The 19,100-nt window shown below is 43.9% G+C and overlaps 1 protein-coding gene across 5 annotated transcripts in view; it reads right to left on the reverse strand.

Annotated features, from left to right (window-relative positions):
- LOC101284709 (carboxyl-terminal PDZ ligand of neuronal nitric oxide synthase protein) overlaps positions 1-19,100 on the reverse strand; it is a 308,869-nt gene that overhangs the window by 82,771 nt on the left and 206,998 nt on the right. For 3 of the 5 annotated variants that reach the window (XM_049709116.1, XM_004282024.4, XM_049709120.1), the window contains exons 3-4: positions 15,918-16,010; positions 6,968-7,041 (exon numbers count right to left, since the gene is read on the reverse strand). In XM_049709116.1, the coding sequence (XP_049565073.1) occupies positions 6,968-7,041; positions 15,918-16,010 (167 nt within the window). The remainder of the gene's footprint in view (positions 1-6,967; positions 7,042-15,917; positions 16,011-19,100) is intronic. The other 2 variants (XM_049709118.1, XM_049709124.1) reach the window with 1 other exon arrangement.

Raw genomic sequence — 19,100 nt, forward strand, 5'->3', positions numbered from 1 at the left:
GTTAGGATTGAGGAAAACATACGTCAAATCTCATCTGACTATAGATTTAAGGGTAAGAACTATGTCTTGCTCACCACTTGTACCAGTTATCAATTTCTTGCCCTTTCAATAATACATGCTCTGTGATAATGGGCAGAATTCTTTTATGTACTCCCCCCTTTACAGTAAGCGGGCTATTCGAATTTCTCTGTATAATGGAAGGACACTGCAGGAGGAAAGGGCTTCTCTTGCTGGTTGCAGCTGCTGTAGAGCCCATCAGCAGGACATCTGGTGGTGGTCTGTCCCAGCCACGTGGCCCAGAATATAGATCTCCAGCGACCTCACATTCCCAGTGTGGCTGGGTGAGTCCCACCTACCTACAGCCCTCCCCGCAAAGATTCTGAGCATCCCTAGCCTCCCATCCACAGTGACACCCCTACTCCCTCTGTGCGCCCACCGACCAGCTGCACTTCTCCTGCACCCATCCCCTGAGGGTTGCTTCCTGTTTTCCAAGCCACTGGGGACCACTCTGGCCTAGGCAACCCAGTGAGCTTCTCTGCCATCCAGATGCTGCAACACATCCTCCACAATGAAATCTGAGCCCCGGCCCAGGAGAGGGGTCTTCCTCCCCAGATTGGTCCTCCTTTTTGTACTCTCCTTCAGTCTTGAAGTTACTGTTTTGTTACGACTTAGTCATTCTTCATAATCCTTCTCCTATTTAAATCACTGAGTGAGTTCTGTTCCCCCACTGGACCCAGACGGATAAATTACTGTTTTCCTCAGTGCCTAGCACAGTGACCAGCACTGCACATCCGCTCTCCATGCATTCTTTCCTCCCTTCCCCAGTTAGCCTTGAACAATCTGTGACCTGCTCAAAATCCAAGCACAGCTCAATGTGCAGGGCCAAAACTAGAATGCACTTTCTCTGATGTCTAATCATCTCACCAACCGCTTGGATGTTAATGAATGCCGTTTCTGGGGAATGGCTGGAAACCCTACGGGGGCTCTACCTGGTTTGATCGTTTATACTCAAAACTGGAGAATTACTTCCAGTCTGTCTCCTGAAGACTTCAGGTTGATTAATTTACTTCCTCTGGTCACCCCCCCCACACACACAAAAAGGATTTTTGTTTATTTGACAATCTGATCCCTAGCATGAAGAACATAAATGTCCTAGAGACTTTTCTTTACCCAAATATGTTAATTCTATTCATGCCCAATAAGACTAAAATGTAGAAGACATCAAGGCAGGGAGACTGAAATTCAAAAGCACAGTGACTTCTGTAACAGTACAACCACTCCAGTGTTATTTTTAAACTTTTTTAAAAAAAATAAGCATGCCCTTTACACCAGAAAAGGTAAAATAAGCATGTTAACTAAGGAAGTGAAAATAAAGAAAAATAAAAACATGAAGTCTACATTTCCCAAGCTTTCCCATTTTATTCAACAGCCTTATCAGTGACTTGGATGAAAATATTAAAGTTTCACTTAACAGAAAACAAAGAGGGATATAGTTAGCCTGTTACTAGAACCTGCTGTGATGGTTTATACTGGGGGAACTCAGCTAAGCTAGAACTGTATATCTTCGCTTCCCTGTAGAACTGCACTTCAGGATTGCTCACAAGAGAAATGTGTGGGGGATTTAGGAGGCCAGAATGAAGTAGCCATGATGCTCTGAAGGTCATCACTCGTTAGAGGCAGGAAAGGATGAACATGGAGGTGCTAGTGAGGTGCAATTTGCCTTCTCTCTTCTGTGCCCCATATCTGGCTGTCCTTCCTCACCGTCAGCCCTGCTGAACAACAGTGAACCCAGGACTGCCAGCAGGAGCTTCACTGCAAACTCAAATGCAGCAGCCATCAGGGACCTTCAAGCCATCAAATGCCTTTCACAGACATTGGCCCCTGTGCCCCTTCACACACACGCGCACCTAGCACCCTGGACACTCTTGACGTCTAACACATCCCAGGGCTGGCTCACGACTCCTCTCTGGTCGTTTTTGGACTTTTACTTCCCAGCTCCTATCACAACTGTGTAGGTCTAAATCCTATAAACAAATTCCTTATGCCGTAACACTCATAGCTGCCTGCTTCCCTGATTCACTCTGATTCATAAGAATCCGAAAACTATGAATAATGGGTTCAAGTGAAATATATCTAATTTAACAATGGTATATGTAGAGTTCTGTATTTAGGCTAAAAAATAAAACAGAGCAAACTACAGAAATAAAGAATGATTAAAAAATCTTGATTGAAAGAAATTACTGTGAATATCCTAAGGATTCTGGACAATAAATCCACCACGACCTAGGACCTAACACAGTCTGTTTAACAAATAAAAATACAGTATGATCTAATTCTTAAAAAACAAATGCAAAGCTCCATATCATGAGGGTAAAACTGTGTCTCTATAATTTACACTGATAAGACAGCATGAGATATTGTATTAAATTCCAACATATATTATGAAGAAATATGATGTTTTGAAATTAGGAAGTCTAGAAAAAATATTATAAAGAATGGCTTCAGAAACTTTAGCAAAATAAGATCTATGTATGTGTAACTCCAGAGAAGAGAGCTAGGATACATGGACGAAAATTACATAAACAAAGACATTTGCCTTCACTTAACAAAGAAGACCATAATAGCAATACTTTAGAGAAATAGAGGCATCCTGTAATGGAGGGGGAAATGGACTAGATGTTCACCACAGTACTTTAACCTCTTAAAGTTCATGATTTTAAAAGTTACATGGGGTTCAGGGAGGGGGAATAAGGAGTTTGTACATAATGGGTACAAAGTTTAGAGTGATGAAAACATCTTGGAAACAGTACTGCCGGTTTTACAACACTGTCACTGTAATTAAGGCCACTCATTTGTATACTTAAAAGGGGATAAAATAGCAAATTTTATGTTATATATATATATTTCATCACAATTTAAAAAACATGATTCTATTATTCTAGGTGAGAGATACAAAAGACTCAAATTGAAATTTTGACTTAATAAAAAACAACAACTTCATTACTGCTGTGGCAAAGTTCCTTCTTTTGACTAGGAAGAAGATGTTTTACCATAAAGGAGTTTTCCTAATGTGAACGCTGCAGTAATCCTGTGTTTCATCAAAGGCACAGCAACTATGTATTCTTCAGCAGTGCTACTGAATCCAACTAGAGTGGTTCCTCAAGGGCAGAAAAATAATTGTACCCAGGAAAAAGCTCATTTGTAAATGTTACTATATTATCATGATAATAAATGTTCTTATTGATGATAAAATGGGACACATACAGTTTAGAAAAAAGTCCTCTTTCATCTACCCATAGCAAATAGATATACAAATACACACATACAGAGACTAAAACACCCACAATTTAATACATGAGGGGGAAAAAGTATCTAGGAAGCTGGAACAGCAGTCCTTTGTTCATAAACACAGGTTGCTAAATTTTGATAGATTAGGAAGATATCCATAAGAAATCTACAACCAGAAAGTCTGCTGCATGGAGGTGGGCCAAAGAAAAATTCACTTTAAGATTTCTTGGATGTTTTCTACTCCCCACCAAAACCCATTTTTCTTCTTAAAAATGAATGGAAAAAGATATACCATACTAATACTAATTGGAAGAAATCTTTGAAAAAGAACAAAGTTGGAAGAGTGAGACTACCTGATTTCAATGACTGTTGTTAAGCTACAGCAATCAAGACACTGTGGTACTGGTGTCAAGACGGACAATTAGATAAATGGAACAGAATAAAGAGTTCTGAAATAAACCACACAGATGTGGATAACTGATTTTTAACAAAGGTACTGCAGTGGAGAAAGAATAGTCTTTTCAACAAATGAGGCTGGAACAATTGGACATTCATTTACCCAAAAAACCCAAAACTGAAACAAAACAAAAACCCCCAGAAAGAACTTTGATATATCCCTCACACCATATCAAAAAAATTGGATCAAAATAGATCATACACCTAAACATAAAGCCTAAAACTATAATGCTTCCAGAAGAGAACACAAAAGAAAACCTCTGTGTCCTTGAGTTAGCCAAGATTTTTAAAATATGACACCAAAAGCACAACCCATACACTTTAAAAAATGATAATATGAACTTCTTCAAAGGACACTATTAAGATAAAGACAAGCCAGACTTGGATAAAATATTTGCAAATCATGTATCTGATAAAGGACATGTATCCAAAATTTATCAGGAACCCTCAAAATTCAATAAAAGGAAAACAAAACACCCCAATTAAAAAAAGGGCTAAAAGATTTGAACAGATGTTTCACAAAAGATATACGAATGGCACATACGATGGACAGATGCTCAACATCATTACTCACTAGGAAAACGCAAATTAAAACCACAAGGATATACTACATCACACATACCTGCAGGGCTAAAAATGAAAAGACTGATGATACTAGATGTTGGCGAAGATGTGAAGGAACTGGGACTCTGAACCACCGCTAGCGGTACAACCGCTTTGGAAAACAGCTTGGCAGTCTCATAAAAAGTTCGACAGGGACTTGCCTGGCAGTCCAGTGGTTAAGACTCCACGCTTCCACTGCAGGGGGAGCAGGTTTGATCTCTGGTCAGGGAACTAAGGTCCCACATGCCACAGGGCGTGGCCAAATAAATATTTAAAAAATAAAGAGACGCACTTTAAAAATCACTCCGAGATTCACCAGCCAAAAAGATAATCACTTAAAATTCACTTAAAAAAAATAGTTCAGCGTACACCTAACAAATAATCATTCATTCTACTCCTGGGTATTTACCCAAGAAAAATAAAAGCATATGTCTATACAAAGACTGTAATATGAACAGTCACAGAAGTTTTCACCGTAAGAGTCAAAAACTGGAGACCACCACAATGTCCATCAACATGTGAATGGCTAAGCAAACTGTGTTATACTCATACAATGGGATACAACTTAGTAATAAAAAGGGATAAGCTACTGATCTATGCAATGGCAAGGAATGCATCTTAAAATAAATACGCTAAATGAAAGAAGCCAGATCAAAAAACAGTGGGGTATACTGTACATACGTATACTGTACACTGTATGACTCTGTTTATACAAAACTCAAGAAAATACAAACTCATCTCTACTAACAGAAGGGAGATCAGTAGTTGCCTGGGGACTTGGGGGGGCAGGAGGGAGATGCAGCAGGGAGGGAGAGAGGGAAAGATTACAACAGGGTACAAGGAAACTTCTGGGGGAGACATATGCTCAGTATCTTGACTGAGGTGATGGTTCTAGAAGTGTACACATATATCAAAACTTACCCAATTATTCACTTTAAATATGCTCAATTTTATATGTCAATTAGACCTCAATAAAGCTGTTATAAAAAATAAAAACAACAGCTTATTTGGGATATAAAACTTTGGGGAAAGTTCCTTCTTTCAAACCAGGAAAAGGCAAGGTTAAAGTTCATGACCATCATCCCACACAGAGGTCGCTTTTGTATGGATATGATGCCACTGTAAAAAAATAAAAACAAACAAAAAAACAAGAAACACTTCCTTTTACAAAGCGCAAACGATAGAGGTTTGTCCATTCACATCCTTCAAGCCCAGTTCCGACACAACTTGTTTCTTAAAGCCTTTCGTTATCACTCAAGTAGAAAGTGATTATTCCCTCCTGTGAATCACCATACCACTTACGTTAATTTTCAGGTATTAATTCAATACATTTATCCATCCACCCATCACACATTTACTAAATGCCTCGTACAGAACAGACACAGGCTTGGTGCTAGAAATACAAAAGTGAGTTGAACACAGTTCTTCACTGGCAAGAGCCTCACAGCCCAGTGGCAAAAGACAGATTCATTTTGAAGTAGCAGTAACTATAACAAGTATTTCAACAAACACAAGTACAACAGAAACACAGAGAAAGAAATCCATTTTGTCAGACACACTGTCTTGTACCACAATGATTTGTTCAGGACTCCGTTTCCCTGCTAGACTAAAGCTTCCTGAGAACAAGGGACCATAACTTATTTTCGCCATCTACTAAATTACCTAGCACAGTACCTGGGATGAGTGTTCTAAATATGTATACATATTTGAATGAATGGAAATTCCATTTCACAGGCAGCTACTCTTTGACTTAGCAGGGCCACCACGATGCCAACTTCTCAGGTGAGTGCCAACCTTAATTCACTTTGGCAACCAAGGCAAGTCATTTGAGAGGAGACAAAATCAAAACTTAAATCTCGACCCCCAAATCCCAAAAGAATAGCTAATACCCCTTTCCCCCCAGTGAAGAAAACAGGAAGGAGTAAGAGGTGGGGTAGGGCTTGGTCAGCGGAGATTTAGGACAGAAGAATGACACAGATGAATCAAGGCCCTGCGTGGGTCCCAGGAGGGCCCTGGCTTTCTGTATGTATTGCTATCAGGTATCCCTCTGCCCAGAGAGTACACATGAACGGCAGTCATCTAATCTGAATAGGAATACCAGTCTCATTGTAAAAGCAATTTCTATGGATTTTTATACGTGACTTTCTGCTGTCCCAAATGATCATAACCCCCTTATCTATGCTCAGTTTCTGAAGGGGTAGAAAGGAAGAACAGATAACTGTGGGGAATTATAAGTATAGCATAATGGGAAAACCCAGTTCTCTCATTTTTATCAACATATATGCAATTATGAAATTTCAGTTAAATAAAAAAATAGTGAAAAACAAATTTCAGTTAAAATAAAACTAGCACAAAACAAAAAGGTCTCAAGTGACAACTAAAAGACTTGCATTACACATCAAGCAGAAATCCTTCCCAGTTCCCTTAGTGCTACTGAGCATTAGAAGAATGTTCCTCTCTTTCTTAAAGATAGAGCAGATTTGCTCCTTGTACTTACATCTACAGAAATAACAGGTCTCAGGAGGGAAAAAGGAGAAATTTATTTTAATTTGTCTGGACACACCAACCCAACAGATGGCTCCCAGAGAGGACAGGTGTACCCTGGGGACTGGGCTCTTACCTGTAGATAGGGTCCTGCATCACCAGCATCTTGCTCTCATCCCACGTCCACTCCTTTTTCTGCAATAAAAGAAGCTGTAAATGAATAAGTTAGGCTTGTCCTCGGCTACAGAACCAGGGCACACATTGAGCTGCTAATGCTTATGCAAACACATGCATTTGCTTCTGGCCTTGTTCCCTCTAAGAGGCCTGGAGTTGACTGCTCCAAAAGAACAAGTGGAAAATGTCACGTATCTGGTCTGATCAGTTTCCTTCAAGCACTTTAGGAGAGTGTCTCTCACGGGTGCAGAGGGTAGGCAGGGGCCAAGGGGTCTCAGGAGACTGCAATCTAAATCATACTTTCGTGGAGAAGACACCAAGGAAAAAAAAAAAGATCATACATTACTCCAGAGGAACAGGAGAGGCAGGGAGCACAAAAGGGAGAAGGGGTCATAGAGACTGAATGATGCCATCAAATGCAAATGATGTGTGGACCCCAGCCTCCCTCCCTTAAAGAGGGGGAGAAAAGGCTGCACACAAGACTGACAAGCTAACTAGTACATTTACAGCCGCCCATAAGAGGATACTCATCTGGCTTTGAACCTAACTTTCTGTGAACACAAAGGAGACATCCCTAAGCAGCTGGGGATGAGGACAGGAATGAGGATGTAGGAAGGTGGGGGGAGAGGATTCTGGCGCAGTACTGGAGAGCCCAGATGCTTGATGAGGTCAGTAGCACCCCAACATGTTGGAGAAGCAGCCGCCACATGCCCTCAGGTCCCACCCGTAGGTGCAGGGACAGAGGATTCTGCTCCACCTTCGCTGGCCTTTGTCACAGGGGCAATGCTGTTCAGGACGCCTGGGGAAGAACACACTCAGCTCCCCACGGAAGAGAAAGGGGGTAGGGGGCTCATTACCAGCTGGCAGGGGTGAAAGTCCCTGCACTCCTCTTAGCTGGAGAGCCTGGAATCCCTTGTTACTCCTGGCAAAGGGGGAGTCTAGGCTTCCCACTCACAGTCTTTGCTGGCCTGGGTGGTGGGGAGCCCGTTTTTCTGTGTTGTCTGGCTGGAAGTTTTCTGCCTTGCTATGCCGTCCCTTCCCTCCTCCTCTGGCTAGAGAGAGAGCAGGCTTTGTTGGGGTTCTGTGCCATATCCAGGTTGCAGGCTTCTTCGGCTCCGAGTCTGGGATATATGAGATTAAAACTAACCTCAGGGAGCTCACGGCTGTGTGATGCCGTGCGTCCCCAGCCAGTCTGCCTTGCCCCACCTTTACGTTTGTTTTACAGATAATGTCCAGGGTTTCCAGTTGTACTTTAGCAGGAAGAATAGAGAAAAATGCACCCATCCAAAAAGTGAAAGTCTGGTTTGTATGTTTTTTAAAAAACTCCAGATGCCGGGGCTCCAACTCTTTGGAGTCATTCATATGATGGGTCTAAGCTCACGTGAGGCCCTGTAATCTGTAGCTTTTAACAAACATTTCAGGTGACTGGGATGTGACCCTAGGGTTGAGAGCCATTCTTCTGTACCAGAGAAAAGGTATACATTGAAATCGCCACCAGGAGGATCTCTTTCACGTACAGCATGGTCCTCTGGAGTCTCAGGCCTGGCACAGGAAGGGTCTCCTGACACTAAAGACAGCCAACCGGTGGTGATCCCATTAAGCACTGTCCCTGGCCAAGGCCCACGCCTGGTGTTACTCAATAAACAGCCACTGTGAACTAAACACCCGGATGACTAACAGCAGAGGCTGCTCTGCTTCTGAGGGAATCGAGCCTCCGTTTTCTCATGTTCTTACTATCAAGAAAGTCTGCTCGGGCTTCCCTGGTGGCGCAGTGGTTGAGAGTCCGCCTGCCCATGCAGGGGACATGGGTTCGTGCCCCGGTCCAGGAAGATCCCACATGCCGTGGAGCGGCTGGACCCGTGAGCCATGGCCGCGGAGCCTGCGCATCCGGAGCCTGTGCTCCGCAACAGGAGAGGCCACAACAGTGAGAGGCCCGCGTACCGCAAAAAAAACCCACAAAGAAACAAACAAACAAATGAAAAAGAAAGTCTGCTCATAAGAGTCCTTGCCGCTCTGATGTAATTTTCGAAGTTAACACAAGAGTTAATAACTCAGTGCACCAAAAAGTCCATAAAACTCTGAGAAGCTGCCCACACCCACTGCCCCCCTCGGAGGAAAGCAGCCCCAGAGAGGGTTCTTTCTGAGTGTGGGTGACTTGGCTCATGCTGTGAGCATCTGATGAGCCGTCCTTGCTAACCCAGCCGTGACTGACGGAGCTCAGGATCAGCAGCCGACTGCACATGAGGAAGGTCAAGTGTCACGGAGGGGCTGGCCAGACCTGCCTAGTCCTTGAGCACCACGATGAGAAGGATCCAGTTCCACCCACTCACATCCTCTCACTGGAGACTCCCAAGTCCTAGACGGAGCCTAGGCTGAACCCCCAGGAACGGTAGGTGGTTTTTGTGACCAGCTGCATACTTTCCACTCAAACAGACTGCACCGCTGAGGAAGAGGAAGCATCGTGTGCCAGCCCATGTTTCCGCCTAGCCTGAAATAAGCCTCTGTTAAAGTTGATCTGGGCACGACTCCTCCTCGCAAGTCTAAGGAATGCAACTAATACATTCATCAAAAAGAAAGAATAATGAGGCCAAAAAAATACAGAATAAATATTTTTCTTTCTCTGGAAGACATGAGGAGAAGGATGGGGAGACCAGACTCCCAGGGAACCTTGTGTTAATTTATTGAGGAACCTCAGAAGGGTCCACGGCAGGCAGAAAATACTTTCCTTTTTAAAGTGATATCAGCATCGGTATAGAATATCCTGGCCAAAAATAGTAAACATCTTTTCACTTACTTACTTACTAATTTTCCTTTTCTGAAAACCCCATTAAAATCCATTTAAGTAAAATCCATAAAATCCCATTAGATCTCCCTTTAAAGGTCTTGCAGTAATCCTTGCAGGAGTCCATTCAATCTATGCAGGGATAAGGAAATTATCAAAATGACTCAAAGGGTTTGGAGGGTAGACGGGACTCAACAATGTATCAGTTATTCAAGAACCGAAGGCAAATGTGGTTGGAGCATTTTACCCCAATCTCCTCAATGCCTGAATGATGTTCCAACACTCTGATAACTGAAGCCTCTCCACTCCTCCTTGCCACACACTTAATATCCTTCCTATCCCACCATCTTTCAAATAAGACCCAGAGCAGTGCAGTTTCTTGAGCAAGCTGTCCCCCTAGTTAATAGCCCAGTCAAGACTAGAATCAAGTTCTCCTGAGTTTTTGACCCGTACAGGTACTCTGGTACAATTCAGAGCCAACATGGTATTATCTGAATAGCGTAACCCAGAAGGAGGCAATGCGTGTCTTAAAAACGATTTGATTCTTCTCTTTGCTCTGACACTGCTTTACACATCTCCTCCATTTTTCAAACGTTGTAGAGAAAAAAATACACGCACAAAGAGATCACCCCCTCCTCACTTCTCTACGTGGAAACATTCTTCTAAGGAAAAAATTTTAGGAAAAAAAAGGCTAACGAGAGAAAGAAAACAGGAAGAAAAGCTACTGATCTACCTTTATGGGATTATAAATCAAAGTTGGCTTCAACCAGAAAACAGGGACATATTATTGAATGGTAATTATAGTCCGCAGAAAACTCACACAACTCCAAGTTACACCTGAAAACCACTTTTTTTTTAGTGCTTGGAAATAAGCCTTGGAGTCTTGGTAGCTACGTGAGGAAATTGTCAGTTTTGCTACCCACTATCCTCAATGAGCTATGGTCTCCAACATATGCCAGGAAATGAAGACATTTCAAGTCCAAGTGGGAGTGGAAAAGGAGGTGGAGGCGGGGAAGAGAAGAGGAAAAGGGGATACATTTTTAAAGCTGTCAGCACCTCTCTGAGTGCTTCTGAGGGAAAGAGCACCCTTCACAGCCGTACTCACTGCAAACAGCCCAGGGGGGCCAGCGGGACTGATCGAGGCTGGTTTTCAGGCTCCTTGCACCTGAAGCCCAGGCTCAGGCAGGGCCTCACTGGTATCACTGGGAGCACAAACAGTACCAGCATTGAGGCCAATGAGTGAGGCTCAGGGAGACAAGATCTACCTCCTCACTAGCTCCATAAATATAAAGAAACGGGGGTAAAAATATGAGTGGGTCTGGCAGAGCACCTAGTGGAGCAGACTGGTGCCCTTGGGGCAGCTGTCTGGCATTTTGCCATACATATACAGAATTGGGGTATCACTTCTTTCTCTTACTCTTTGTCCCCTCCGTACCTACAAAGGACACTCAAGGCACTGTTGAGCCTTTTAAGAGGCCTCTGACTTAGTTTATTAACCTGTCTCTCTCCATGCCTTTCCCTACCCCAGCAGTCTCCCCTTCCCTCCCCTTTTTCTTCTCTTTGAAAAATGAATTCCTTACTCCAAGGTAATTAAAAAGTCATGAGATGTAGAGAGTAGCTTCACTTGAAAGAAGGTTCTGCTTCATATATTGGCTAGTAAAAAATTTCTGGAGAAGAGAAGATGTTATCACAAGAAGGTGCCCCACAGACCTCCAATTACAGGAAGTTTAACTAACCAAGGGCCCCCCGGCTGCTGCATTCTGAAATCCATCATTACGTGCGCACAGGGGCCCTGCCCCCAGACAATGACCAGTGTGCGGGGATCCTGAGGAAGCCCATTCCTAGGAGCCCAAACCTTCCTTAGACCTTGCTGTGCTCTCAGAGACCTTCACCCAACCTACCTGCTTCCTTCCTTCCTCTCTCCTTCACTTGGAGTCAGACCCACACTGAAATCTGACAGCTAGCCCAGCCTTGCCTCCCCACCTCCTCCCACAGGCATTTAATCCTGTCTTGGCATTTACTTGTTGGAGGACCTAGAATAACACAGAAAGTGAGAAAGTAAAAAAAAAAGGAAAGATACAGGAAAGTCATATTCAGCTGCTTCACTTTTTGTTCTCACAGGAAATTTCCCAGTTGATATGGGAAAAAAAAAAGTCCTTTCTTCCATTTAAGAACTTTATATATTGCTTCCTTGACACTATCAAAATTCATCTCAACTTTACAGACAAACAATGAGGCTCCGGAAGTGAACTTACTCCCCTGCAAGGCCATCTAGTCCAGGGGTAATTAAAGTCCAACCTGTCTACCTCTAGACCCCACGTTCTCTTTGCTACTCTAAGTGATGAATTCAAAGGTTTTCACTCTCCGCTGCCAGGAAGCTTTTCACTTTCAACAGAGGGAGAGGGTAACAGGCTTTCGGCGTATGCTTTTATAAGACCGCCGAACGAGGTAAGCACATCCTTGAGTTTAGATTCTTCTCTTTTCTTTATCTAATGAGTGCAAATATCCAGTCCCCCGTGGAAAGTTACAGCCATTTTGTTATTCCAAAATCTCCTGCCAGGGAATATTATATGGGAACTGGTTCAGAGGTAGGTCTGCCTGGAACAGGGCCAAGAACAGAAAACAGAGTCAGGGATAATTATCACAGAGCTCCTTCCTCCTTTTGGAACCCAGAACTGGATATGGCATTTTTGAAGGCCTTCCCTAGGAACCCAAAAGTAGAGGAAGAATTTGTATTTCCATTTATTTCCTATCCCTACTGGAAACTATCAGTAGCCACATCACAAAGTCTGTCCGCTTTATCATTACTTATGCTCCTGAAAGCAATGGTGACTTCTCAAAAAATAAGAAGAAAAAATTTTTTTTAAATCACCGTGCAAAGGCCACATTAACTCAGCTTGGCAAGTTCTCCATGCCACCAGACAGAATAGGATTAGCCTGAAAACACAGCTACCACCCATCTTAAGGTATAACCTATATAGATATAGAAAACGCATTTCAAAACTGAAGCACTTAATAAGTTCTCACACAACGCACAAAATTCCTAATATGCCTGTTTTAAAACTAGCAGAAAACATGGTAGAAAGAAGACTGGACTCAGTTTAGTCCTGGCTCCATAACTAGCTGGGTGACCTCAGGACCGTTACCGGGCCTCTCTTGTCCTCTGTTACCACATCTAATCAATTAGGGGATCAGACTAGAGCATTTCTAAAGCTCTTTCTCCCAAATTCTGGTTCTATAATTCTAAGTGCCTCGTTTTCTTACCCAAATAGATCTAAGTTGTGTGTTTCTATAGGAACTAACAGTACTCTTTGAGCAGGAAACTCGTTTCCTTGTGATGTGATATCCCAGTGACAGGGTAAAGGCTAGACGTTAAAGACACTGGATTAATTAATTAGGCATTTCCTATAGAGCAGTTTTTCTCTAAAGGATTCTGAAGAGATTAGTGCACACACAGCCACATGGTAGTAGGAAGAACCCACTTGGGATCTGAATAAGACAGACCTGGTTCAAACCTCAACTTCACCACTGATGGGACTTGAGGTCTTGGGCAAGTTGCTTAATCGTCTTCTGCAAACCAAGCCTTAAAATGGTACCTACCTCACAGGATGGTTGTGTGGCTCTAATAAGTATACACTGCATCAAACAAGGCCTGGTAAATGGCAGGGGCTCAATATCAGTGTTAGCTATTATTGTTAGCCATTCTCATTATCATCTTAGTGTGTAATTACATTCATCAGCTTGCCGCCACTGGTCTTCTACCCTCTCAAACAGATGAAATAGAATTGGAAAGAAGACATGGTCCCTGGCCCTAAAGGCTCGCAGCCTACGGGGTAAACAGACAAATAACTATAATGCAATGCTATAGGAGCTATGATAGACCTATGTATGCATATAGTGTCATTCAAAATAGCTAACTTTGCTGGAAAGGGTCCATATCTAATACCCCTATGTATCCTACCCAGTTCCTTGAACATGGTTGACACAGTAAATATTTGTTAATGAGAACAGCAGAGCCTTTCTAGAGGCTTTAGGCTTTAGGCTATTCCAACAAAGTTACTGGTGTATATGAGAAACCACAAGAAACAGAGGCCCTTTAGGGTCCTTTTGTAGAAAAATCCTTTGGATGAAGTTCAAGACTAATCTTCCTTATTCAGAAGCCCCTCCCTAGCAAATGGTGCAACAGTGTGATTCCAATACTATAATAAATAATCATTATCATATACACAGGAAAGATCATTACTTGGGCCTAGTTGGGAGTTGAAGAAAATATACTGATTGAGAAACAACAAAGCAAAGCCAATTTTCTAAGTAGCTGGGTTCACACCACAAATACAACCTAAGATTCATATGGGAATTTGAGATTCATTATCTGTTAGCATCAGTTCAAGATAACAGCATTTTAGGGCTTCCCTGGTGGCGCAGTGGTTGAGAGTCCGCCTGCCGATGCAGGGGACGCGGGTTTGTGCCCCGGTCCGGGAAGATCCCACATGCCGCGGAGCGGCTGGGCCCGCGAGCCATGGCCGCTGAGCCTGCGCGTCCGGAGCCTGCGCTCCGCAACGGGAGAGGCCACAACAGTGAGAGGCCCGCGTACCGCAAAAAAAAAAAAAAAAAGATAACAGCATTTTAGACACATTAATATAACCAAAAAGATTTTTTTTTTAACATCTCAGTAAGAGATGATCACAATATATTTAGCTACTGCCTGCATTAGAATAGAGCACCTGAAGATCAGAGGTACTGAAGAAGTCCTACTCATAAAGTTAGCAATTTCCACTGAGGCCTTTCTACGCTTGGGAAGGCTCTCATCCTTGTTGTTTTTTTTTTAAATGGGAAGGTTGACAGACGAGAAAGAGGGAGAAGAATGTGATAGCCAAAAGTAACAAATGAGACTTCATTTGACCCAACTGCTGAGTACTTAGTTCTTCCTGATTTAATGACCATGATACACAAAACATGTTCCTTTACCCAGCTAGCCAACAGCCAAAATCGTTGGAAACACACTACACGTACCAGGTGTCCAAGTGAGTGCTGAGCTTACAGAGATGGCCCCTGCCCTTAAAACATTCTCTGGAGAGCAGGGAGTCCCTGTAAACATGCTTCTCCCCACAGCCCGGAGGCATACCACCATTCAACAGTCACGGACAGGCTAGGCAAACAGAGGGGGCTTGGGGGCTGCTTTGGGAAGTGTTTAACCTCTGAGGTTCCCATCCTGCCTCAGAAGTTCAGGGGGCAGAAACACACAAACCTATTTGGCCTCTAGGGTCTGCTTTCTCTATAGCCCAGAAGGTTCTCAAAAACCTGAATAAGCACAGGTGACCTATACAAACACATGCAAGCACCGAAAAGCACGGTGCCAGAGCTGGTGCAGAGTGATTGATCTGACAAGGGTAAAGTGCTCACCTAATCCAACTCTTCATTTTACAATTGAAGCTCCAGAAAGCAAAATAACTTGCTTAGAACCACATAGTCAGAAAAAGAAGAGCCAGGACTACAACCCAGGTCTTCTCCTCTCAGCTGAGGGCTCCTTCCAGCATGCCACACGGACCCAGTGAAAAGCAACATGCTGGCCACGCTCCAGCCTTCCTGCAGGCTGAATAGCAGCAGCGGCTGGGTCTTGAGGGACTATTTAAATAGATGGGCTAAAGCAGCAATAACAGTAACAAGAGGACACAAGGACACACCATGGGGCCGGATGCCACCTCAGCTGGAACTGAGAGTTATTCCTGCAACAGAATGGGACAACTTCTGAGGAAGCCGCCTCTTATCCCCTCCCCCACTGAACCCTGCTACTTGTCCACACTTGAATTTAAAGCATTTCCCAAGATCAAGACTCAAAGGCAAGGGTATCAAATGCGGGGAGGGGTCTGAATGCCAGGATGACAGGAGATGACCCTTGTCACTCACGGGATACGAGGACTGAGCAAGCCGAACAGCTGACTAGGCCTTGGGCCCCTGCCTCGCTCTTTGCTCCAGCTGTAGCCTCTCAACACTGTTGCTGGTCAAAGCAGACCACCTCACCAGATAAGGGAAGGAGTCTGTCCAGAAGGTAGCCTAGAAAGCAAAGCTATCCCACGCCTACCTCCCCTCCTTCCCTCTTCACCAGAGTTTGTGGCTCAGAGTCACTTACCTTCTTCTTCTTCTTCAGAATCACTTTCACTCCATCCACTGAAACCATAATGCTCACCTTCTTCTTCTTGATGTTTTTGGCTTTAAACTCATACTGCAAGTGAGAAGAGAACAAAGGGCACAGTCCAGTTAGATCACTGCATCTGCACAGCCCCAGAGAGCTCATGACCTGGAAAAGAGGGCCACAGATGGGTCTAGGGAGCTGATGCAGTTTCTGGGGACATCAAGCACCTCAGGGGATGTAAAAGCAGGCAGATGTCTGTAGGCAGGGGCTCGGCAATATTGGGGTTGGAACAGGGACTCTGAATGGTCACTGGTTTCACCACTCAGCTATCAGGTAGGGCCATGGGAATGGACCTGATCCATTCTATCAAGATGGAAACAGAGCCTACTTTGAAAATCTCATGAGAAATCCAGAACCTTCCCTCGATAACTCATTCTGACATTTAATGACTTTCGTTGGCAGGCAAGTTTTCCTCGTGTCTACCCAAACGCTGCTGGGACTCTATTCCATCCTCAATGAAGATTAGGAAGAGCTGGCACCCATCTTCAAATCAGGAATTTTACATACTTAAAGATCATTATGATATCTAAGTTATTCTCTGCAAGTTCAAGTCCCAAATTCTTTTATCTGTAGGTCAGTCTCCAAATCCACCCATAGCCCCATTAACCTAAAATATTCTAGAGAGTATTCTAGAAAGGATCTGACTAATGATAGTTATAAGGGAGGGCATTACCTTACAAACCCTATATTCTAAATTTCTATTTGCAATCCTGAATAGGCCTGCTTCAACCACAACTACACTGCTGAGGGATGCTGGCTCTCATCCTCAATCCCAGATATTTTTCTATCACATTTGCTCACTCACGGCCATTTCTTAGGTTTGTGCAGATATTCAGAGTGGTGGAATAATTCTACACTTTCCTCACTGAACTTCATTCTGAGCGCTTACCCATTTCCATCTGGTTCCCGTCTTGGTATCACCACCTAGCAAACTTACCTGCCAAGTTCTCTAATCAAAGATCTGGCCTACAGATCAAAAAAATAACAATACAAGACCCGGGGCCAAAATCTCTACTCCAACCTACAGGCTCTCTTCTCTGGGACCTTCTATACTCAAAACCCTTTCCCACCATGCCACCACCCAAGCTTATTTAGTAAGGCGTCCAGCTCCTTGCCTGGACATCTAAAACCTAACTATTTCTACTTGGTATTTTGACAGATATGAACCTAATCCACCCTAACAAGATGAAAACATAACCTACTTTGAAAGTCTCACGAGAAATCCAGAACTTTCCCTTGGCCATGCCATTTAATACTCTGATTTTAAGAACTCAGATTAGAGCTTCTTACCGTGCCTGTATTCTAGCCCTTCCACTGAGGTCTCAACTCATTTTCTTATTCTGTTGCAGAGTTACTGCTGATGCCCACTGGCTGTCAGCTTCTTAGAGACAAGGACATGACCTAGCTAACTGAGGTGAAACATTTTTCTTTACATCGGCAGGGCAGGTTCTGGTTTACTGCTGATCTGAGTTTCCAGGTGATGGCAACATACATCACTCCCCAGTCTGGTGGTCACTTCTCCCAGCCTCCCCATCACTCTATCCTGTCAACCGCTGTCCTTTTTACCAGCGATCCTGAAAGAAGAGCAAACCGGAGCAGCAGACACATAGGAGAAAGAGAAGAAAACTTCAGCTTCAGACTCTGCTTCAGAGTCTGGGAACCCAAAGCCAATTAAGAGTAATACAATAAAAGAGAGCAAGTGTATCTGACAGGATGGGGAGAAGTGCTATCTGTACTGGAGTCTGGCTTATAAGAGGGCCTCGGCCACGTAACAGATTTCTCTCTAGGTCAACGGTCGTAAGCTGGTGAAGGCTAGAGTTGCGTGACTGGCATGCACTTCAGGACACAGCTACGATTTGCGGTGTGTCCCCTGACTGCAGCATTCTGCTCAGGTGCACCACTAGATGAACTGAAATTACCTCTGGGTGGGAGAGCTAGCACGAGGATCTGTCCGTTGGCTGACTTTGGCCTTGTGCCTGCTGGGAGAGGTGAACCAGCTCCATTTCCTGACCTCACCTGCATTTACCTCTGCTCACAGGCTTTCAATGAACACAGTCTTTCAGCTGTGCCTCCCTTAGGGACAAATCACTAAAATCATAGCTGCTCCTGCCGGTCGAAGGAGGGCAGAGAGGTGTGTTTTGATGAACTCAGGGAGGAGACAAGGGCTTAAGAGTCCAGGAAACACCCGGAGGTGGATAAAACCTGCCCTAGACAGGTCAATCCTTGCCTGTTTTATTGTCTTTGCTCTCTTCCAGCACGTCACTCTCACAAGCTCCACGCACTTCCTTCATCCCTTTTTCCAGCAAAAAAGTCAAAGCAGTGAATACTAAGTACCTACCTCTGTAGGGCAGGATGTCACCTCCCAGCCCTGGTTTCAGAGAGCATATTGCCTGCTAAACCAGACCCTTAAATGTCATATATTTCCAGGAAAATCTCGTAGCTGGCCATATCTCTTTCTTGTTTGGTCCATCACCCTATTGGTTTCATTCTCTCTGGGATCTTTTTAAAATCAGTATCCCCCGACCCAAGGCTCGCAAGAGACGCCCAACCAGCTCCTTGCTTGTGTATCTGAAACCTGAACTATTTCCACCGTTCGTGTTTTGACAGCGATGGCCATGCCTGTAATACCCTGATCGTAAGAACTCAAAATGCAGCTAAACGTTCTCTTTTAGCTGGAACTGGAAAACAGCCTCTAATTCGATCCCTGTGCACCTACTCCCAGGCGTCTCTTCTGTGGTGTGTGGGGCACAGTAACTACATGTTACTGTGAGAAGCATGACCAAACGATTGCATTATAATCTCAGTGACAGTGACAGTACAGGTGCTCCGCCTTACCACAGCTGGTGGAAGGCTCTTTGGAGTGCTTCAAAATGAAGAGGGCAGAAGAGGCATGAAATCGGCTTCTAGCCCCTGTTACAGCTACCAGTATGTACTACCTGACTGCTACTCAGAAGGCTCTTAGGTTCGACACACGTCGCACCTACTCCACCTGTCTGGTGGTCAGATGTCCCAAACCCTTTCCAACTGAAGAACAGGTACTCAAATGGTAGTTTTGTTGAAAACTAGGGAAATGAAATCAAGTGTCTGAAAAGGTTTAAATCTTTATTATCATAATACCAT

Source organism: Orcinus orca, chromosome 1 (genome assembly GCF_937001465.1).
Source record: "Orcinus orca chromosome 1, mOrcOrc1.1, whole genome shotgun sequence".
Lineage (NCBI taxonomy): Eukaryota > Metazoa > Chordata > Mammalia > Artiodactyla > Delphinidae > Orcinus > Orcinus orca.